We start from the raw sequence: 24,364 nt of genomic DNA on the forward strand, positions 1-24,364 counted from the left end.
GGAAGCCCAGCAGGTGGATTCTTAACAACTGTGCCACCAGGGAAGTCTGTGAAATTTTATATGTATGTGTATTTGTACATAATGGCCAAGGGACAGCTTCCTGGCTGATACTCTTTTTTTTTTTTTTTTAACTTTTTATTTTATATGGGAGTATAGCTGATTGACAATGTTGTGATAGTTTCAGGTGTACAACAAAGCAACTCAGCCATACATATACATGTATCCATTCTCCCCCAAACTCCCCTCCCATCCAAGCTCTGGCTGATACTCTTATCAGGGAAAATAATCATCAAATCTACTATGAAATAATTTTTTAGGATAAGAAAATGCTTCAATTTGGATGATCCTTAAGGTGAATCTTACCCCTCTTAAGCCTGGTGAGTGAACAGTCTGACAACAAATATAGGAAGTATCGAATTTGCACTAGCTGCCAAACACATTGTTAATGCCAGGGAAGCATGATGAGCTAAACAGACACAGAGATGCCAGTCTTGTAGGTTTTGCTTGAAAACTTCTAATGAAGAGCCAACTACAGTGCCCATAAAGTCTGGAAACAGTTAAATATACATAATGAATGGTTTAGAGATACTTTACATCAGGTTTTCCCAACTTTGGCACTACTGACATTTTGGCATGGTTAATTTGTTGTAGGGGACTGTCCTGTGCATTGTGGGATGCTTAACAGCATCTTTAGCGTCTACCGACTAGACACCAGTAGCATCTCTTGCCCCCCAGCCAGTCATGAAAAACAAAAATGTCTATAGACATTTTTCAGATATTCCCTGGGGAACAAAATTGCCCCCAGTTGAGAACCACTGTATGACATGATATGTTCAGTGGGTTGTCCTTATTTGCATTGCCTCAGATAATTTGTGGCTCTGATAAACCTTAGCTTTCAGTTTGCTGCAGAAGTAATCCAGGAGTTCATTGTGTCAAGTTAAAATAATATGTGTTTCTAGGCTTTACAACTACTCTGTATTTTGGATATGGATAAATTTCTTTCTGTAAAGAGCCAAGTATTTAAAAATTTTTCTCCAACCAAGATCAACTCATGTCCCTATCACTCCCAGCTATCATGATCCTCTCTCTTTTTCTGGAGCTCTATAGAACCCTTCTGATTCTTCCATAAGACAGCACTGCAGGGGGGGTGGGATTAATTGGGAGGTTGGGATTGACATATATACACTATCGATACTATGTATAAAATAGATAACTAATGAGAACCTACTGTATAGCACAGGGAACTCTACTCAGTGCTCTGTGGTGACCTAAATGAGAAGGAACTCCAAAAAAGAGGGGATATATGTATATGTATAGCTGATTCACTTTGCTGTACAGTATAAACTAACACAGTATTATAAAGCAACTATACTCCAATTAAAAAAAAAAAAAGAAGTGGCACAGGAGATCAAATAAAGAAAACAAGATCCATACACATGCACACGCACACAAAGACAGCACTGCAGATATTTGAATAAAGTTATACTGTACTGCTAAGGGTTCTTCAAAAGTGTGTGTAGGTATGCGCTTTGTTTCCTCTGTTTTTACAGCTAAGGAAACTGAGGCACAAGTACTGTTAAATGAATGACATGTCATCACATGGTTAGTAAATAGTCAACATTCAGTGCAGTGTCTTTCCAGTTCTTCAGCTGTCTTCCCCTACCCTTGTTGTAGCTTGATGAAAGCAGGAGCCTTGTCTGGCTTGTCCAGCACCCAGATCCTGGTCCCTAGAACAGTATCTGGCATGTCATAGGCATCTAGTACATATTTGTTGAATTTCTTACTTGACCTGCTTTCAAAACCCTCCTCCATCTGGTATGCTTCTCTTCTGGAAAGAATCTTCATTGCTTTTTTTCAATGAAAATGATATATGAAGCTCTGAGTTTAGTGTTCTAGATGTGGTATAATAATTGATGAAAACTGTTAACCTGCTGTGTCTGCGTATGATGTTTCTACTAATACAGTCAGAGATTGCATTAGTTTAGATTACGCTTTTAATCATTTAAACTCTTTAGCCTTTTTCAGATGAACATTGAGCCATAGCTTCTCCATTTTGTACTTTTGTAGTATTTTTTAAAATTTGAGATATTTATCTCAGCACTAATCATTTATGTTTTAAAAATAAGATAGCCTGTTAATAATATGTGTAAATTCTGCACGAAAATTTTCCTTCTTAAAGGGGATCCTGGCTCAGCATATGCTTCTTACATGCCTATAATTCAGTCATGGCCTTAATTAACTTAACAGATGGTTTTGGCCCTTTGTAAGCACCTGAGTACTCTGATTCATGAATTTTTTCCTGGGCGTGACTGCCTCTCCTCTTTGGCCAGTGTGTATATACCAAGTTGGATTCCTACTATTATTTGCAATGTGGAAGATTAATTAATAAACTAATGGGTGGTTTATTTTTCTTACATTTCTAGCCAAGAAATGTCTTTCTTCTTTAGCATGTTATTTCTTACTTTATGTAACCCACTAATGGTCACTAATTAAAAGGTATTTGAATTGAAAAATTTATTCAAATTTTTCAAGTCTTTTCCCCCAGTTTTATTGAGATATAATTGACCCACAGCACTCTATGAATTTTCCCCCGGTTTTATTGAGATATAATTGACCCACAGCACTCTATGAGTTTAAGATGTACTGCATAATAACTTAAGTTTCATATACTGTGAAATGATTACCACAGTATGTTTAGTTAACATCCATCATTTCATACACATACGAAAAAAAAAAGAAAAAAAGGCTTTTTCCTTGTGATGGAAACTCAGGATCTACTTTCTTAACTTTCCATACATGAGTGTTAACTGTAGTCATCATGTTGTACATCCCCAGTACTTATTTACCTTATAACTGAAAGTTTGTACCTTTTGACCATTTTCATCCAGTTCTCCCAACCTCTACTCCCTGTGTCTGGTAACCAGAAATCTGAGCTCTTTTTCTATGAGTTTGTTTTCTGTTTTGTTTTGTTTTTAAGATACCACATATAAGTGAGATCATACAGTATTTGTCTTTCTCAGTCTGACTCATTTCACTTAGCATAATGCCCTCCAGGTCCACTTATGTTGTCCAAATGGCAGGATTTCCTTCTTTTTTATGGTTGAATAATAATCCATTATGTGTGTGTGTGTGTGTGTGTGTGTGTGTGTGTGTGTACCACAGTTTCATGACACTTGTTTCCATGTCTTGGCTATTGTAAGTAATGCTGCAGTGAACATAGGGATGCAGATATATCTTTGACATAGTGTTTTCATTTTCTTTAGACAAATACCCAAAAGTAGAATTGCTGGATCTTATGGTAATTCTATTTTTAATTTTTTGAGGAACCACCATACTGCTTTCCCTAGTGGCTGTACCAGTTAAATCCCACCAGTAGCGCACAAGGGTTCCCTTTTCTCCACATCTTCACCAGCATTTGTTATCTTTTGTCTTTTTGATGATAGTCATTGTCACAGGTGTGAGGTGATAGCTCATTGTGGCTTTATTTTCATTTCCCTGATGGTTAGTGATTTGAGTACCTTTTCATGTGTCTGTTGGCTGTTTGTATGTCTTCTTTGGAAAAATGTTTGTGTCCTTTGCCCCTTTTAAAATTGCAGTATTTGGTTTTTGCTGTTGAGATACATGAATTCTTTACGTATCTTGGATATTAACCACTTATCAATTTATGATTTGCAAATTTTTTTCCATTCCCTAGGTTGTCTTTTCATTTTGTTAATCATTTCTTCTCCTGTGCAGAAGCTCTTTAGTTTGAAAAACAACACCCCACTTGTTGTTTTGTTGTTTGTGCTTTAGGTGTCATATACAAAAAAATCATTGCCAAGACTCATGTCAAGGAGTTTTTTTTTTCTGTTTTCTTCTGGAAGTTTTATGGTTTCCAGTCATTTAAGTCTTTAGTCTATTTCAAGTTAATAATTGTGAGTGGTGTAGAATTTTTCAAGTTTTACATTTTGTATTAGGCAGCCATGCTGGAAAAAAATTTGTATGCTGCTATCTGAGATTGATATGATATAATCAAACTATTATTTACTTTTTGGAAATGGTTAATAAATAGATAATTTTTATATCTGCTAATTGTTCTCTGCTCCGTTTTCCTGTGCGATGGCTGCATCATGGAAGAACAGTTACACTTAGTGACACTTTAATAAATAAATTTGTTTAATGAAAGTTTTACCTTGATCTACGGTGTTACTTCGACTTAGAATGAAAAGAAGTTTAACGGGAGCAAACAGTAAAAACAGAATTTATTAAATATATTTGGTAAGATGTTTGTTGTGCGATTATAAATATAAAAGCAACTTGTATTTGTAAGTTTTGCTATTTATTTTCTGTAGTGACATTCCTGTAGTACATTAGATAGTTTTTCTTCCACACTGAGGACAAAAACCTTCTGTGTTCTTGGGCATAATAACAAATGCATTTCTCACACGTAAACATTGACAATAATTGCTGTATGTTATAGATATGTATCTCTACTTTTTGCCTTTGAAGTTCAGCCTTTTACAAGGACTTTAAAAAATTTTTTTATTTATTTATTTTTTATTTATTTATGGCTTGTGTTGGGTCTTCGTTTCTGTGCGAGGGCTTTCTCTAGTTGTGGCAAGTGGGGGCCACTCTTCATCGCGGTGCGCGGGCCTCTCACTATCGTGGCCTCTCTTGTTGCGGAGCACAGGCTCCAGATGCGCAGGCTCAGTAATTGTGGCTCACGGGCCTAGCTGCTCCGCGGCACATGGGGTCCTCCCAGACCAGGGCTCGAACCCGTGTCCCCCGCACTGGCAGGCAGACTCCCAACCACTGCGCCACCAGGGAAGCCCAACAAGGACATTTTTATTATGAGTCCTTAGATGCTGGATATTCTCCTATCTGTGTATTTGCATATAAAAACATACATGTCAAAAGCATACATTTTTGTTTCCTTTTAAAGGAAAAGGGGAAATGTTTTGTAAGAACAGATAGAAAGGTGGTATTGGATCCAGAGTATAATTGTTGGATTTCCGGTTGAATAACATCCATAATTATAGTATTAACACAGCATCTACCATAGTATCTCTGTAATTGAAACACATTTTCCATGATTTAATTTTTCTCAAAGAATTCTTTCTCTGTTTTATCAATGTTCTTCAGGCAAAATACATGCATTCTGTAGCTTGAGAGAGATGGAATACAATTAAAGGAAAAAGAAAATCTTACAGTTAAACTGTTAAATACAGAGATTGCCTGTATAGCATATTTCATCAATTCTAAGAAGTACCTATTTAACATTTCTGAAATTGGGGTTCATCTTATTTGTATGATGTCTTACAGTTGACAGTGAGTTTTCATTCCTTGTGGTACATAAAATGATGATGCATCTTACAGTTGATAACGTCATTGATTCTATGAAATATTTGTGTATACCTGTATGAGATGTTTTGTTAAATGAGTTGCTCACTGTATGTATCTGTGAGAGCTATAGAATAAATATTTTATCTCTAATATTTTCACATTTGGAAAATTGTTTTTAGCATAGGAGTCAACCTTATATTAAAGCTTTTAGTATCTTAGCAGATTTTCACTTAAACTTTATTATATAAGAATAATATAAATGTTGCAAAAATAATTTTTATTTGCTTTTCAAGCTTACTTATATTAATCTTATACTTTCTATTGAATGTTTCTACTAATACTACACATTTGGTGGTGTAAAATATGTCCCTTTATTTTTCGAAGCTTTTTATAAATAGATTTACTTGGAAAAAGTTGAATAGCTATTATCCTGATTCTGATGTCTGATTCTTACAAGGTGAATGTCATGTTTTTGTTTTTAGAGTCTTACATTTAAAGAAAAAGTAACAAGCCTTAAATTTAAAGAAAAACCTACAGACCTGGAGACAAGAAGCTATAAGTATCTTCTCTTGTCCATGGTGAAACTAATTCATGCAGATCCAAAGCTCTTGCTTTGTGTAAGTATTTTTTATAAAATGCCTTGAAATTATCATACTAACTTAGTTTGGTTTAGCTGAAAAGCCAAAACCTTGAAGGTGATTGTTAGCTCAAGAACACTTACTGACCTTCCTGATCATACATGAAACCTAAGAGATCCCTAAGAAAACGAACTTACAGAGAATACTAATATAATTAGATCAGATTTCTTAACCTTTTGTCTTAATTTTTCTTATCATTAAACTAACATACTTTGGTGAGATCTTCTGTCCATACCCGGCTACCAGATTATATATTATTCAGGGCATAATCCTGGAATGGGGTTTAGATGTAATGAAGCAACCATAAATTGAGTGCTTCCTATATCTACACAGTTGGTTTTTTAAGTCTCCAATTGCTATTGCCAAAAAATTGAGTTTTTCCATCCCCCTTTCTTCCTGTCATCAGCCTTTTAATATCACTGGCTTTGCCTGTGTATACTGTATTGGGAGGAAAAGGAGTTAAAAATGGGTATGGTTAGCACTCAGTTATTGTGGTAACTCTGCTCTTAACAGCCTCAGATGGTATTAGATTCCTGAAAGCATCACTGTAGTACACAAGATAATTAGGAACTAACAAGTGAAAATGAGTGACAGTTATATGAAAGGATGAAAAACGTGGGTTCTGGAGACATATTAGCTATGTGATTTGGGTGACTTAACCTCTCTGTGTCTAGTTTTCTTATCTGAAATATTGTGATGATAATAATAGTTCCTACCTTAGCTTGTTAAGCAGACTGAGATAGTACATGTCATGCTTTTAGGAACAATGCAAAATAAATGCATAATGAGCACTAAATAAATGTTACGTATTATTACTATTAATAAAATACAGTTAACATTAACACTAATATTATTAATGCCCCAAACATAACAGAAATATATCATGAAGCTCATAGGATAACATATTTAACTCCTGTGGAATTTCTTCAGTCCTTGGAGCGCAACATCCAGAAAAATTTCCTATTGGTTTGTTCAGCAACAGGCTTTCTAAGTGCTAAGGGTACTTTTAATTTTGATGGTATATTTTTCAAATTACTATACTATAGGAGTTCATAACTTGATGTCCATAGTTTCAAGAGTTCTTTGAGTCCTCTGAATTAAAAAAAGTATTTATGTAAATATTTTTTCTGGAGAGAAAAGAGATGAGAGAGAGAAAGAATTCCCAAAAGGATTAGTGACCGCCCCCCCCCCCCAAAAAAAAAGGCCTATGTTGTTTTGAGCTCTTTGAAAAGCCCATCCAAATTTGGGAGTCTAATAGAATAAATTGTTACAACTTTGGTGTGGAAAAAGTCCTAAAATCTATCATTAAGACTTTATAAACGGAATGAAATAACTTTTTCCCTTCATTGTCATATATTAGCACCACTCTGTTTGCATAGCTATAATTCAGAATCAGAGAATACATCAAAGTCACCAGTGCCTTTTGTGTTAAATATTTTATTGTCAAGGAACAAGAATTTAAGCAAAAAGTGCTGTTTTCCACGTTTAAAATTTAGCAAGCAGAAAAAGAGCATTTAAAATAGAAATTATTTTCTTTGCTGCCATCTAGTGGTTAAACAACTTTTCTCAGAGTAATCAAAGGTAAGTTAAAATAGTGAAAGATTCATTGTAAATATTTATTTTATATTTTACCTATAAAAATCTAAATCTTAGTAAATAGGATAAATATAGGAATAACTATTAAGTGATTTCAGTCATGGTTTTTTAAAGTAATGTGATTTTATTGTCTTCTATCTCTACCTCTCTATCCTAATTCATACTACTCTCAATTTTTCAAGCCTCCTAATTGCTCAGCTTGCATCATCTGTTGCTTTTAATCATTTCTCTGCACTGAAGTTACAGTGATATCTTCAAAAAACAAATCTTATGCTTCCTGCCCAGCTTAAAACCTTTTAGTTGAGGTTGCTTTGGGAATAAAGCAAACTCCAAATAGACCTACATGGTTTTGCAGCGTTTGACTCCCACCTACCATCTCTGCAACATCTAGCATTATATTTGTCTTTTTTACTCTAGTCATGACGGCCTTTCACTCCCTCTTACTACATTCCTTCATGCTTATCCATGCACTTGCAGTTCCTCTGCCTACAGAATGCTTCCCTATCCTCTTGACATAGTAATTCCTAGTTCTGAGCTGTTATCACTGCCCTAAGGAAGCATCCCTGCCTATACCGCATTTCCCTGTTACAGGTGCTCATAGCAGCATGTAACTTCATGGTTCTTTCTCATTTGCAATTTAAACTTGTTGATCTAATTATTTTATTGATGTTTGTCTTTCCCACCAGACTACATGTTCCAAGAGGGTAGGAAACATGTCTTTTTTACTTGTTGTGTCTTTGGTGTTCAGTAAATGTTATTGGGTTATTAATGAATGAATACAAATGTCAGAAAAATAGGCAAACAGTTTTTGAATTATAGATACACTGGGGTAAGGGCTTACCTTAATTGTTGTAATGGGAAAGAGTGTGTAGTTAACAAAATAAAATACGGGCACTAATTGTATTGGCCTCACTTAAATGAACCATATATGCTTGAACTGTAAATAGATTCTTCCAAGTTACAGGAAGCATTTTAGTCTCTTTAAGTAGGTAGACACTCACATTTATATACCGCTTTGTTTTGTATACAATGTCTTTCCACAATGAAAAAGCCTGAAGTATGGGTATCTGGAGGTGTGGATTCTAGCCCTGTGTGGATTTGGGTAGGTCCTTGTACTGGAAAAGAGGGCTACACAGGATAATCGTGTAGTCCTCATCAAGCATGCACATTCTCTGCCTTTCATCACAACAATTTTAAGATCCCAAACCAGAAGTTCCAAATCAGAGGTATATTATTTAGCCAATGTAGTGCTGCTGAAAAAAAATTATTTACTTCCATTATTGATGTAATTTCTTAACTAAAAAGCTAATACCTAGTTTTTGTTTTCTTTTAATTAGGATTTTCTCTGGATATTATTCACATTAATGAACAAGTATAGATGTAGATTAAGAGAATTCTTAACAAAAGCAGTTTTGATTTTTTTTTTTAAATCCCACAATTATTATTATTTTTGAGGTAAAATTCACATACCATGAAGTTTTTACCTGTTTAAAGTATACAATTCACTGGTTTTGGTATATTTACAAGGCTGTGTAGCCATCACCACTATCTAGTTCTAGAACATCTAGAACATTTTCATCACCTCAAAAATAAACCTAGAACCCATTAGCAGTCAGCCTCCATTCCCTCCACCCTTCAACCTGTGTCCAGCGATTTTTTTTTTTTAATTGAAATTTGCTTTTTTCTTTGCAGAATCCAAGAAAACAGGGGCCTGAAACTCAAGGCAGTACCGCAGAATTAATTACAGGGCTCGTCCAACTGGTTCCTCAGTCACACATGCCAGAGATTGCTCAGGAAGCAATGGAGGTAAGGGGAAAATGAATTCTAGGCTCTTGAAGGTAAAGTTGTAACTACGTACATTCCTTTTTTTAATCTATTCCTTTTAAATTTTTTCTTTAATTTTAATTTTGTTTAAAATTTTTTTTATCCAATTTTTAAAGGTTACTTTCCATTTACTACAAAATATTACCTATATTCCCCATGTTGTGCAATACATTCTTGAGCCTATCTTACACCCAATAGTTTGTACCTTCCACTCCCCAGCCCCTGTATTGCCTGCCCCCCAAACTCCCTCCCATTGGTAACCACTAGTTTGGGCTCTGTATCTGTGAGTCTGCTTCTTTTTTGTTATATTGACTAGTTTGTTGGATTTTTTAGATTCCACATATAAGTGATATCATAAAGTATTTGTCTTTCTCTGTCTGACTTATTTCACTTAGCATAATGCCTGCTAAGTCCATCCATGTTGCTGCAAATGGCAAAATTTCTTTCCTTTTTATGGCTGAGTAGTATTCTGTTGTATGTATATGTATTCATTACCACATCTTCTTTATCTATTCATCTGTTGGATGAATGGACACTTAGGTTGTTTCCATATCTTGGCAGTTGTAAGTTATGCTACTATAAACATTGGGGTGTATGTATCTTTTCTAATTAGTATTTTTTTTCTTTCCGATATGTACCCAGGAGTGGAATTGCTGGTCATATGGTAGTTCTATTTTTAATTTTTTGAGAAAAAAACTGTTTTCCACAGTGGCTGCACGAGTTTACATCCCCACCAACAATGTATAAGGGATCCCTTTTCTCCATATCCTCATCAACATTTGTTATTTGTGTTCTTTTGGTTCATTCTGACAGATGTGAGGTGATATCTCACTGTGGTTTTGATTTGCATTTCCCTGATGATTACTGATATTGAGTATCTTTTCATATGCCTGTTGGCCATCTGTATGTTTCTTTGGAAAAATATGTATTCAGTTCTTTTGCCCATTTTTAAAATCGGGTTGTTTGTTTTTTTGACGTTGTGTTGTATGAGCTGTTTATATATGTTGAATATTAATCTCTTATCAGTCATATAGTTTGCAAATATTTTCTCCCATTCAGTAGGCTGTTTTTGCATTTTGTCAATGGTTTCCTTTGTTGTGCAAAAGCTTTTAAGTTTAATTAGGTCCCATTTGTTTATTTTTGCTTTTATTTCCTTTGCTTTAGGAGACAGATCTAAAAAAATACTGCTACCATTTATATCAAAGAGTGTTCTGCTTATGTTTTCCTCTAGAAGATTTATGGTTTCTGGCCTTATATATTTAGGTCTTTAATCCATTTTGAGTTTATTTTTGTATATGGTGTTAGAGAGTGTTCTAATTTCATTCTTTGACATGTAGCTGTCCAGTTTTCCCAGCACCACTTATTTTCTTCCATTGTTTTTTTTTTTTAATTAATTAATTAACTTATTTTTGGCTGCATTGGGTCTTCGTTGCTGCGCGCGGGCTTTTCTCTAGTTGCGGCGAGCTGGGGCTACTCTTCATTGCGGTGCCCGGGCTTCTCATTGTGGTGGCTTTTCTTGTTGCGGAGCACGGGCTCTAGGCACACGGGCTTCGGTAGTTGTGGCACATGGGCTCAGTAGTTGTGGCTCACGGGCTCTAGAGCGCAGGCTCAGTAGTTGTGGTGCACGGGCTTAGTTGCTCCCCAGCATGTGGGGTCTTCCTGGACCAGGGCTCGAACCTATGTCCCCTGCATTGGCAGGCGGATTCTTAACCACTGCGCCACCAGGGAAGGCCAGTATGGTCATTTTAACAGTATTGATTCTTCCAATCCAAGAACACGGTGTATCTTTCCATCTGTGTGTTGTCTTCAGTTTCTTTGATCAGTGTCTTATAGTTTTCAGAGTATAGGTCTTTTGCCTCCTTAAGTAGGTTTATTCCAGGGTATTTTATTTTATTTTATTTTTTTGATGCAATGGTAAATGGGAATTGTTTCCTTAATTTCTCATTCTGATAGTTCGTATTTAGTGTATAGACATGCAACAGATTTCTGTATATTAATTTTGCATCCTGCAACTTTACTGAATTCATTGATGAGCTCTAATAGTTTTTTGGTAGTGTCTTTAGGATTTTCTATGTATAGCGTCACGTCATCTGCAAACAGTGACAGTTTTACTTCTTCCTTTCCAATTTGGATTTCTTTTAGTTCTTTTTCTTCTCTGATTGCTGTGGCTAGGATTTCCAAAACTATGTCAAATAAAAGTGGCAAGAGTGGACATCCTTGTCTTGTTCCTGATCTTACAAGTAAATGCTTTCAGCTTTTCACCATCGAGTATGATGTTAGCTGTGGGTTTGTTGCATATGGCCTTTATTATGTCGAGGTATGCTCCTTCTGTGCCCACTTTCCTGAGAGTTATTATCATAAATGGATGTTGAATTTTATCAAAAGCCTTTTCTGCATCTATTGAGATGATCATATAATTTTTATTCTTCAGTTTTGTTAATGTGGCGTGTATTACATTGATTGATTTGTGGATATAAAAAAAACATTCTTGCATCCTTGGGATAAATCCCATTTGATCATGGTGTGTGATCTTTTTTTTTTTTTTCTTTTAATTATTTATTTATGGCTGTGTTGGGTCTTCATTTCTGTGCGAGGGCTTTCTCTAGTTGCGGCGAGCAGGGGCCACTCTTCATCGCGGTGCACGGGCCTCTCACTATCGTGGCCTCTCTTCTTGCGGAGCACAGGCTCCAGACGTGTGGGCTCAGCAATTGTGGCTCATGGGCCTAGTCGCTCCACAGCATGTGGGATCTTCCCAGACCAGGGCTCGAACTCGTGTCCCCTGCATTGGCAGGCAGATTCTCAACCACTGCGCCACCAGGGAAGCCCTGTGATCTTTTAATGTATTGTTGAATTCATTTTGCTAATATTTGGTTGAGAATTTTTACATCTGTGTTCACCAATGATATTGGCCTGTAATTTTCTTTTTTGTCATAGCTTTGTCTCATTTTGGTATCAGGGTGATGGTGACCTCGTAGAATGAGTGAGGAAGCATTCCTTCCTGTGCAATGTTTTGCAATAGTTTGAGAAGGATAGGTGTTAACTCTTCACTAAATGGTAAAATTCACCTGTGAAGCCATCTGGTCCTGAACTTTTGTTTGTTGAGAATTTTTTTTATTTTGATTCAGTTTCATTACTGGTAATTGGTCTGTTCATATTTTCTATATCTTCTTGATTTAGTCTTGGAGACTACATTTCTAGGGATTTGTTTTTTTCTCAGGTGTCCATTTTATTGGCATATAATTGTTCATAGTAATCTCTTATGATCATTTGTATTTCTGTGGTATCAGTTGTAACTTTTCCTTTTTCATTTCTGATTTTATTCTTTTAGGCCCTCTCCCGTTTTTTTCTTGATGAGGCTGGCTAAAGGTTTATCAATTTTGTTTATCTTTTCAAAGAACTGCTCTTAGTTTCATTGATCTTTTCTATTGCTTTTTTAGTCTCTGTTTCACTTACTTCTGCTCTGATCTTTATGATTTTTCTTCTACTAACTTTGGGTTTTGTTTGTTCTTCTTTTTCTCGTCCCTTTAGGTGTAAGTTTAACTTGCTTATTTCAGATTTTTCTTATTTCCTGTGCTAGGCTTCCTCTTAGAACTGAGGTAATCTTCTCTCTTAGAACTGCTTTTGCTGCATCTCATAGATTTTCGTGGATCGTCGTGTTTTCATTTTCATTTGTCTGCAGGTATCTTTGTTTCCTCTTTGATTTCTTCAGTAACCCATTGGTTGTTTAGTAGCATATTGTTTAGCCTCCATATGTTTGTGTTTTTTGTAGTTTGTTTCTTGTAGTTGGTGTCTAGTCTCATAGTGTTGTGGTTGGAAAAGATGCTTGATATGATTTCAGTTTTCTTAAGTTTACTGAGACTTGTTTTGTGGCCTAACATGTGATCTATCCTGGAGAATGTTCTATGTACACTTGGAAAAGAGTGTGTATTCTGCCGCTTTTGGATGGAATGTTTTCTACATATCTGTTAGTTGATATCAACTAATGTGTTGTTTAAGGCCAGTGTTTCGTTATTGGTTTTCCGTCTGGATGATCTGTCCGTTGATGTAAATGGTGTGTTAAAATCACCTACTATTATTATGTTATTGTCAGTTTCTCCCTTTATGTCTGTTAATATTTGCTTTATGTATTTAGGTGGTCCTATGTTGGATGATAAAGAGAGACATCTCATTATTGCAGAGGTTCTAATCCATCCAGAAGATAAAACTTTATATGAGTCTAATAACAAAGATTTAAAATATATAAAGCAAAAATATAAAATTTCTAAATATATAAAGACATGTAAAGTAAAAGGAGAGATAGACAAATACAGTTATAGTGGGATACTTGAGCATACTTTTCTCAGTATCTGACAGAATAAGCAAGCAAACAAATAGTAAGGGTAGAAGATCTGAACAACATGGTTATCAGATTTGACCTATTTGACACTTAGAGAGCACTGCATTCAATAAATGCATTTTCTTTTCAAGTACATGTGGAACATTTAGTATATCTTGAGCATAATGCAAGTCTCAACAAATTTTGAAGGATTGAAATTACCCCCAATTTTTTTTATGACTACATTGAAATTAAGCTAGATAGCAGATAACAAAAAGGTTTATGAAAGATCAAATGACTATACAGTTGACGCTTGAACAACATGGGTTTGAACTGTGCAGGTCCAGTTGTACGCAGATTTTCAAAAAATATGTTGGAAAACCTTTTGAGTATTTGCGACCATTTGAAAAAACTTGCCGATGAATTACTAACCTAGAAATACCAAAAAAATTAAGAAAAAGGTATGTCATGACATAAAATATATATGGATACCAGTCTGTATTATCATTTTTTGGGTCATTTATTTTATTACACTTTTTTACTTTTTTTAATTGAAATATAGTTGATTTACAATGTTGTGTTAATTTCTACTGTACAGCAAGGTGATTCAGTTATACATATATATACATTCTTTTTTTTTAATGTTCTTTTCTGTTACGTTTTAATCACAGAATATTGAATGTAGCTCCCTGTGCTATACAGAAGACCTTGTTTATCCATATATTATCATTTATAAATCTATTATAAAAAGTTAAAATTTATCAAAACTTACACACACACTTACAGACTGTACATGGCATCTTTCACAGTCAAAAGAAATATAAACAAATGTACAGATGCAGTATTAAATCATAACTGCATAAAATCAACTAGTACATACTGTACTACTGTAATAATTTCATAACTGCATTTTGTTACTATTTTGGTGAGCTCAAGTGTCATGAGTATCCTCTTAAAATGCTATGTGAGGCTCATAGTCTCTGCATGAGCAGTTTATCTCTCCAGTAAATTGTGTATCAGTAAAAAGCGATCTCTTGAGGTTCTCGTGTATTTTTCATCATTCTTAGTGCAGTAACATACTTTGAATAACACCATGTGACCCATATGAAGTGCCACTAGTGATGAACGCAGAAAGAAGTCATGACATTACAAGAAGTTGAATTGTTTGATACGTGCTGTAGATTGTAGACAGCTGTGGTTGTCTGCCATTTCAAGATAAATGAATCCAGCGTAAGGACTATTGGTTGGAGGGGGGAATGGAAATTCATGAAGCTGTTGCTGCAGATACTCCAGGTGGCATGAAACCTTGCACTTTTTGTGAAATATCTTTTTATCTTGTATTGAAAAGGCAGCTTTAATGTGGGTGCAGGATTGCTATAAGAAAGGTATACCTATTGACTTCAGTATGATTCGAGAAAAAGTGAAGTCTTTATCTGACAATTTGAAGCAAAAGGGAAAGTGAAGGATCTAAAAGCTGGAGAATTTAATGCCAGCAAAGGATCATTTGATAATTTTAGAAAGAGGTTTGGCTTTAAAAATGTCAAGGTAAAGGAGAAGCAGCTTCTGCTGACCAAGAGGCAGCAGATGAGTTCCCAGACGCCATTAAGAAAATCATTGAGGAGAAGGAATGTAAGCCTGAACAGGTTTATAATGCAGATGAAAGTGCCCTACTCTAGAAAAAAATGCCACAAAGGACATTTATTAGTAAGGAAGAGAAGCAAGCACCAGGATTTGTGCAAATGCAGTTGGGTTTATGATCAGAACTGCCCTTACTTATAAAGCTTCTAACTTCCAAGCCTTGAAGGGAAAAGATAGATACCAGTTGCTATTCTTTTGGTTGTACAGCTAGAAAGCCTGCACAGTGAGAACCCTTTTTCTGGATTAGTTCCATCAATGCTTTGTCACTGAAATGAGGAAGTACCTTGCCAGTACGGGGCTACCTTTTAAAGTTCTTTTGATACTGGACTATGCCCCTGGCCACCTGGAACTCCGTGAGTTTAACACTGAAGGTGTCGAAGTGGCCTGATTGCCCCAAACATGTCTCTAATTCAGCCTCTAGATCAAAGGTTCATAAGGACCTTTAAGGCTCGTTACACTCGGTACTCTGTGAAAAGGATTGTCAACGCTATGGAAGAGAACCCAAATAGAGAGAACATCATGAAAGTCTGGAAGGATTACATTATCGAAGATGCCATCATTGTTACAGAAAAAGCTGATTCATCTTGTAAACATGACGTAAACTTACAGTATCGATAAATACAGTACAGTACTATAGATGTTTTTTCTTTATGATTTTTTAACAACATTTTCTTTTTACTAGCTTTATTGTAAGAATATAGTATATAATATATATGACATCCAAAATTTGTGTTAATCGACTATGGTATTGGTAAGGCTTCCAGTCAACAGTAGGCTATTAGTAGTTAAGTTTTTAGAGAGTCAAAAGTTATATGTGCATTTTTTACTGCATGGGGGGGTCAGCACCCCTAACCTCATTGTTCAAGGATCAAACTGTGCTTTGTTTTTACTCATATCCTGCTCGTAAGAAAGTAAATTAGTACAGCCATCATTAAAAATTGTTTTGTAATATATCTACAAAAGCTAAACATATGACTTAGCAATTCTCCTCCTAGGTATGTATCCAACAGAAATGTATATGTATGTTTACCAGAAGACACGTACAAAAATATTAATAGCAGCATAATTTGTAGTAGGCAGAAACGCTGGAAACAACTCAAATGTATCAACATTATCATTCCACTTATTAAAGCAATGCAAAAAGAACAAGCTACCACTAAGTACAAAGCATGGTTGAATCTCACAGACATAATATTGAGTGAAAACAGCCAAACACAAAAGAGAACATGCTGTATGATTCCCTTTATTTATATAAAGTTCAGAAACAGGCAAAAATACCTATGGTGATAGAAGTCAGAACAGTGGCTACCTTTGTCAAGAGCTGATGACCGGAAGGGAATGTGAAAAAGGCTTCTGAGTGTTAATAATGTTGATCTGGGTAATGGTTATATGAGGTATATTCATTTGTGAAACTTCATTGAACTATATATTTAAGATTTGCTACTTCATTATTTATGCTTTATTTTACCAAAAGTGTTTCAGCACTCATTGTTACACTCATTGCTTGTATTTGTGTACATTGCTGTTGGTTCTATAAAACAGTATATACTTTACATTCTTTTTGGAAGGCTATTTGACAGTATTTAGCAGGAGCTATACAGATGTCCATTTTTCTGTCCAAATAATTCCAATCCTGTAGTTTTTTAATCCTGTGAATGTAGGTTAAAAGGAAAAAGCTGCACACATATATGCTTATTGCTCTTATTTGTAATAGAACATTAGGAGAATTTTAAATATTCACTAGTAAGAGAATGTGTTAATATTCAATAACAAGAGAATGATATTTCAATTTGGTGAACTGATTGACATATATACACTAATATGTATAAAATGGATAACTAATAAGAACTTGCTGTATAAAAAAATAAAATAAAATTCAAAAATTCAAAAAAATCCATTAAACCATGCAGATCACATAGCAATATGGAAAAATATTTATGAAATGTCAAATGAGTATACTGTGTTTACAGTTTTGTTAAAATATATGTGGAAAATTTTAAAATGGAAAGGAACATGAAAAGGAAAACATTCATATTAAGGCAGAGAAAAGGCTAACACATTTTCTTTGAATATTTCAAAAAAATGTTTTGTCAAACAAAAATGTTACAGAATTTGCCACTTTAAAGTGTCAGTAAATTGTACTAAATTTTTGCACAATAGTAACAAAATTGAATGTTAATTTGTGCTGTTTTTCCTTAATATGAGAGGTATAACCTATATAATTCTTGAAGATTCTCACAACGAATTGCAGTTTTCACTAAACATCTCAAAATAATTACAGTGAAAGTATTTGAAATAAGAAAATATAGGTCTGGTGTTTATATAATTTATAACTTATGGAGTTACAAAGTTGAACAAGGTTAGAAATTTACTTATTTTTCCTAATGTGAGGCAGGTTATCATTGCAGCTGTATTTGCAGTTTATGCATTTAATTTGGTTTTAAGAGAAGAAATCAGATCTCATTATGTGTTCCAAACAGTGTTTCATTGGAATTTTAATAAAAGGCTTTAAAGGGGAGTAAAGAATCTCCAAATGTGCTGACCAAGGACTGAGAAGAATGTGCAGAGCTCAACAGTGTGCGTCTGGGGGAAACGTTGTGGAGCTGGAGTTAGGATAGGGCTGGTTTGAAGGAAGAGTCTAGTTTTACTCTTTATACCCTTGATGGCATTAATTTATTTAATAGTAGTGTTTTTGTATATTAGTTGTATATTCCTGTTAATGTTCTGTGAGCCAAATCCAATTTCAATTCTGTGGTCAATTGAGGTATTTTAGGATGAATAATCTGCTATGAAATACAAAATCTATTTTCCTCCCCCTCTCTCCTTTTTGAAAAATAATTTGTCCTGTCTGTTCCAAAAGAATTTGTGGCAAATAAGATAACTTCTACTTTATCTTATGGCCTAGAAGTAAAATTTTTTTTTTCAAACTTTATGGCCTGACTTTATTTTTTATTTTTTTATTTTTTAATTATTTTTTTTTCTTATTAGTCAACCATTTTACACACATTAGTGTATACATGTCAATCCCAGTCAGCCAATTCATCACACCACAACCCGCACCCCACTCCGCTTTCCCCCCTTGGCGTCCATACGTTTGTTCTCTACTTCTGTGTCTCAATTTCTGCTCTGCAAGCCGGTTCATATGTACCATTTTCTAGGTTCCACATATATGCATTAATATATGATATTTGTTTTTCTCTTTCTGACTTACTTCACTCTGTATGACAGTCTCTAGATGCATCCACGTCTCTACAAATCACCCAATTTCGTTCCTTTTTATGGCTGAGTGATATTCCATTGTATATATGTACCACATCTTCTTTATCCATTCATCTGTTGATGGGCATTTAGGTTGCTTCCATGACCTGGCTGTTGTAAATAGTGCTGCAGTGAACATTGGGGTGCGTGTGTCTTTTTAAATTATGCTTTTCTCTGGGTATATGCCCAGTAGTGGGATTGCTGGGTCATATGGTAATTCTATTTTTACTTTTTTAAGGAACCTCCATACTGTTCTCCATAGTGGCTGTATCAATTTACATTCCCACCAACAGTGCAAAAGGGTTTCCTTTTCTCCACACCCTCTCCAGCATTTGTTGTTTGTAGATTTTCTGATGATGCCCATTCTAACTGGTGTGAGGTGGTACTTCATTGTAGTTTTTTTTTTTTTTAATATTTATTTATTTATTTATTTATTTATTTATTTATTTATTTTTGGCTGTGTTGGATCTTCGTTTCTGTGCGAGGGCTTTCTCTAGTTGCGGCAAGCGGGGGCCACTCTTCATCGCGGTGCGCGGACCCCTCACTATCGCGGCCTTTCCTATTGCGGAGCACGGGCTCCAGACGCGCAGGCTCAGTAGCTGTGGCTCACGGGCCCAGTTGCTCCGCGGCATGTGGGATCTTCCCAGACCAGGGCTCGAACCTGTGTCCCCTGCATTGGCAGGCAGATTCTCAACCACTGCGCCACCAGGGAAGCCCCCTTCATTGTAGTTTTGATTTTCATTTCTCTAATAATTAGTGATGTTGAGCAGCTTTTCATGTGCTTCTTGGCCATCTGTACGTCTTCTTTGGAGAAATGTCTATTTAGGTCTTCTGCCCATTTTTGGATTGGGTTGATTGTTTTTTTAATACTGAGCTGCATGAGCTGTTTATATATTTTGGAGATTAATCCTTTGTCCATTGATTTGTTTGCAAATATTTTCTCCCATTCTGTGGGTTGTCATTTCGTCTTGTTTGTAGTTTCCTTTGCTTTGCAAAAGGTTTTAAGTTTCATTAGGTCTCATTTGTTTATTTTTGTTTTTATTTCCATTACTCTAGGAGGTGGATCAAAAAAGATCTTGCTGTGATTTAGGTCAAAGAGTGTTCTTCCTATGTTTTCCTCTAAGAGATTTATAGTGTCCGGTCTTACATTTAGGTCTCGAATCCATTTTGAGTTTCTGTGTATGGTGTTAGGGAGTGTTCTAATTTCATTCTTTTACATGTAGCTGTCCAGTTTTCCCACCACCACTTATTGAAAAGACTGTCTTTTCTCCATCGTATATCCTTGCCTCCTTTGTCATAGATTAGGTGACCATAGGTGTGTGGGTTTATCTCTGGGCTTTCTATCCTGTTCCATTGATCTATATTTCTGTTTTTGTGCCAGTACCATATTGTCTTGAGGTAAAATATTTTTGTGTGTATTAGTTTTGGAGAGATCTCCTTATTTGGGGATTATTTTTGCTTTCCATAGAGTTCTTTGATACTTATTGAAATTATTTTGTTTGTGTCTTAAAGAAGTTTTTACACATGTATATTGCTCTTCTGAATTCATCAGTATATAACTTATGTGTATATGCCATTTAAAGTAAGACTGATAGGAATAAAGTAACTTCATTTTTTATATATATACATTATATATATATAATACATATAATCCCCTAGAGATTTTGGTTCTTCAGAGTTTTTCTGTTGTGCCCTATACTGTGTGTTGAGGATACAATTAAGTAGCTCAATTTGTTAGCATTTGTAAAATAAATACTCCAGTGTTATGTTTACCAAAACTCTTTTGAATAAGTCTTCTCTTTCTCTTTTTTAAAAATTCAGGCTCTGTTGGTTCTTCATCAGTTAGATAGCATTGATTTGTGGAATCCTGATGCTCCTGTAGAAACATTTTGGGAAATCAGGTATATGCACTGTTATTTTTTAATTCAATTTAAAATTTTATTTTGTATTTTTTGTCTTTGAATATTAACTCTGTAGTACTTAGTTTATTATAAAACTTTATTCATTTATACCTCCAGAGGTTTTATGAGTTTGTATTTTATTTGACTTGAAATTATTAGATTATTTCTTGTTTTAACTGTAAGAACATTGTCACAGCAGTTTAGAAAATAAATTTTTAAAAATTGTGCTAAATTTCATTATCTAAACATAAGTACTGTTATTTGGCATGTTCTCTTCTATTTCGGATTTTATGTGGTTACAACTGTGTTTTAAATTGATTTTTACAGTTATAAGCTTAGAGTATTAAAATTTTGTAATGTTAATAGTTTATTTCAGTTTTCTAAACTGTGATCTTTCATACATTTCCGATAATACCAGTGTTTTTGGTGGATGAATTAATACTGAATATCTGCTTAGAAGGCAAAATATATATAAATTTTATAATTTATTTCCTTGGTTATATAAATTATTACCTTTCAGTGAGCACAGAGGTAACACATTGAGGAAAATGTAAGTGTGTAAGCCTCAGGTTTTGTCATTTTCTTATAATAGAAGTGGGTACACCAAGTCACTTGGCATCTGAGTTAAATCCTAGAGTCTGAAGCAATGCTTTTTGATAGTAATGTAATGTGAACCACATATGTAATTTAAAATTTTCTAGTTGCCACGTTCAAAAGTAAAAAGAAACAGGTAAAATTTATTTTAATAGTATATTTTTTAACCCAGTATATATATAATATTTTTCAACATGTAATTAATATAAAAGTTATTAATAAGATATTTTACATTCTTTTTTTAACAAAGTCTTCAAAATTTATTATGTTTCATACTTACAGGACGTCTTAATTTAGACAAGCCATATTTCAAGTGCTCAGTAGCCACATGTGGCTGGCTAGTGGCTATTGTGTTGGACAGTGCAGCTCTAGAGTAGGAATAAGGAAACTTTTTCTCTAAAGGGCCAGGTAGTCAATATTTTAGGCTTTGTGAGCCAGGTAGTGTCTTTTATAACTATTCAGTTCTGCTGGTGGGACATGAAAGCAGCCATAGACCATATGTAAATGAATGAGTGGGGTGTGACCATGTTCCACTAAAACTTTATTTACGAAGGCAAATGATGGACTGGATTTGGCCTGCAGGCAGTCATTTGCAGACCCCTGCTCTAGAGCATTAGGTTCACATACAGTCTGTGCTCTATAATTTTTTCTTGAGTCCTCTGCAAGGATGAGATGCATGGATGAAACAGCTGGGAGTTGGGAGAGTAGGGGGCTTAGAAGTACTTGCTTTTTTTTTTTTTTTTTTTTTAACGTAATCCATATACTTACATCCTTTGATGATCATGCTATTAACATTTTGATAACCATTTCTCTAAAACAAATCCTGGAAAGGAAAATAAGCTTCTCTAGACTTTGTCCATTATTAGAGAATGCCATTCTTATGGACTGATTTTATCTGCATTACGTTGTTTGTTGACAATGCTGGTAACAGTGAACTTTGTTTCTGCAGCTCACAAATGCTTTTTTACATCTGCAAGAAATTAACTAGCCATCAAATGCTTAGTAGCACAGAAATTCTCAAATGGTTGCGGGAAATTTTGATCTGCAGGAATAAATTTCTTCTTAAAAATAAGGTAAGCAAAATGACATCTTTCATAATGGAAGAATATTTGGAATGGTAATGAGAAGAGATTAAGGAAATGTTTATTAGCCAAATTAAGTCCTAATTCAGCTCCTCTCTCCTACAGTCTTCAAGGGAAATTTTGTGCAGAAGACAATGGCTGACAAATCAACTCTTCAAAAATTATTCTGAGCCTTTAGCCTTAAAGCCACAATCCTGATAAAGTCTAGCTGAGTTAATCAGGACTCTGTGGGGCAGTGCTAGGAGGAGTGGGGGCTGCTATAACCAAAGAAGATTGAGTAACAACATAGTCTATCTCTCCTCTCAAGTTCATACATAAGACTTGAATCCTATGGCTAGGCTAGTCCAGAGAATGTTATCTATCTGTATATGTAAAGAAACTGAAGGGAAGAGATTGAGGGCCCTCAATCTAGGTTTATTTATATTTCTGCGAGAAAGCTTTTACCTCTTGAAAATATCAGGCATCTTCTTCCTTGGGGTTGAGTGAAAAGTTTTGATCCTGAGCTATTGAAGTATGGTGACAAGGTTTTGGGGGCTAGAGAAGAGCCTTAATTTTTTTTTAACATAAAGTTTCTATAATTAGTCAATTAAAAAGTTCTTCTATTACAGCATAGTTTTAGGAGTACTTGATTCAGTGAATTTTTATCCATTTCTAGAATGGATAAAATCTATGAGAAATCTTAAATGTATCAAATGCGTATGCTTTTCAGTGTACCATGCAACTTGTTAAATTTTCTTTATTTAGAAATGGGCTAATGGTAAGTTGGATTTATTTATATCTGGCTTATCTTAGTGTGTTAATATAGTGGAATTTGGCATTATTCCAAAGATAAGGAACAAGATGTTTCATGTTTCATGCCCTTGCCTGTGGTATAATTCTCTGGAGTACAAGCATTAGTAATCCAGTAATGAATCTGTAGTCTTCTGGTCAGTGAGGTCACTCTTATATATGGCTTATATACCAGTGTTAATTCTGGTCCAGAGGAACTTAATCTCAAAAGAGTCAACTTCCAGTTATCCTGACCATAGCACAGGTTATAAATCTTACGGGAGGCAATCTTAGTCGTTTTTAATTGACCAAGAAGTACATTATATTTTTCATGTGGTAGCTTTATGTTGTTGATGTTTTACTTGTGTCTCTGTTAAACCTAGAAACGTTAATTTACATTTCTAGAATCTGTTGATTCTGATGATTTGAAGAGTGGAAAACTGAGAGGAGTTTCAGAGATATCGAGGAAACATTATTTGTACTACTGGGTTTCTAGTGAATGTTCTTCAATGTGAGGGGAACAGGAGTTGGAGAGGTTTTCCAGGATAGTCTCAAACAGAAAGACAACTTATATTAAATATTTATTTCTCTTGGTTATCAGTACTTTGAAAAAGCTTATTTTTTCTTTCTAGCAAGCAGATAGAAGTTCCTGTCACTTTCTCTTCCTTTATGGAGTAGGATGTGATGTTCCTTCAAGTGGAAATCCCAGTCAGGTGTCCATGGATCATGAAGAATTACTACGTACTTGTACTCCTGGAACCTCTCTCCGAAAGGGAAAAGGAAATTCATCCATGGTAAGGAGTTTCTTTTGTAGTTTTCTTGTATCATCATCTGTGCTCTGTATTTTTTTCCGAATGAACTTGGGTAAATTTCAACTAGGTAATATAGCATAGTGAAGAACTGCTTAGCTTGTAGTTCTGTTACTGCTCTTTGTGGACCCTCAGGCAAGTTCCTAACATCTCTGTGATTCAGTTCCTTGACTTTAAAATGGGGATAATAATAATTTCTGCCCCAGAATTGTTGTGAGGATTAAATGAGATTATGTGTAAACAGCACTTGATTTTTTGACACTTTTAAGCTTTAACTGATACCTATAATTATTATAACTCTATCCCATAAGAAAGACCATTCATACCCCAGAAGTTTAAAAGTTCTGTCAACTAAAAAGAGTACAGATTTACTGGGGAAAAAAAAGCATGTTGCTTGATGTTATGCGTAAGTGTTTTCATGACTTCTGTGTCCATAATTCCCTTTAAAAATAAATCATAATACAAGTGAAAATATCAAATGATTAGAGTTTCTTTTTCAGACCAAAGCTTTTTTTTAATCCATAATTTACAACATAATCTTCAGTTGAAGGAAAAAAAAACAACTACTAAGCAGTGTGGTATTTACTCTTGTCTAACCTGCAGAATTTGCATTCATTTT

General features: G+C 34.8%; 1 protein-coding gene across 6 annotated transcripts in view; it reads left to right on the forward strand.

Moving 5' to 3' along the window:
- NF1 (neurofibromin 1) overlaps positions 1 to 24,364 on the forward strand; it is a 259,164-nt gene that overhangs the window by 96,094 nt on the left and 138,706 nt on the right. For all 6 annotated transcript variants that reach the window (XM_057536868.1, XM_057536866.1, XM_057536867.1 and 3 more), the window contains exons 13-17: positions 5,805 to 5,939; positions 9,249 to 9,362; positions 20,413 to 20,492; positions 22,036 to 22,159; positions 23,569 to 23,730. In XM_057536868.1, coding sequence (XP_057392851.1) covers positions 5,805 to 5,939; positions 9,249 to 9,362; positions 20,413 to 20,492; positions 22,036 to 22,159; positions 23,569 to 23,730 — 615 coding nt within the window. The remainder of the gene's footprint in view (positions 1 to 5,804; positions 5,940 to 9,248; positions 9,363 to 20,412; positions 20,493 to 22,035; positions 22,160 to 23,568; positions 23,731 to 24,364) is intronic.

Source organism: Balaenoptera acutorostrata, chromosome 20, assembly GCF_949987535.1.
Source record: "Balaenoptera acutorostrata chromosome 20, mBalAcu1.1, whole genome shotgun sequence".
Taxonomy (NCBI): Eukaryota; Metazoa; Chordata; class Mammalia; order Artiodactyla; family Balaenopteridae; genus Balaenoptera; species Balaenoptera acutorostrata.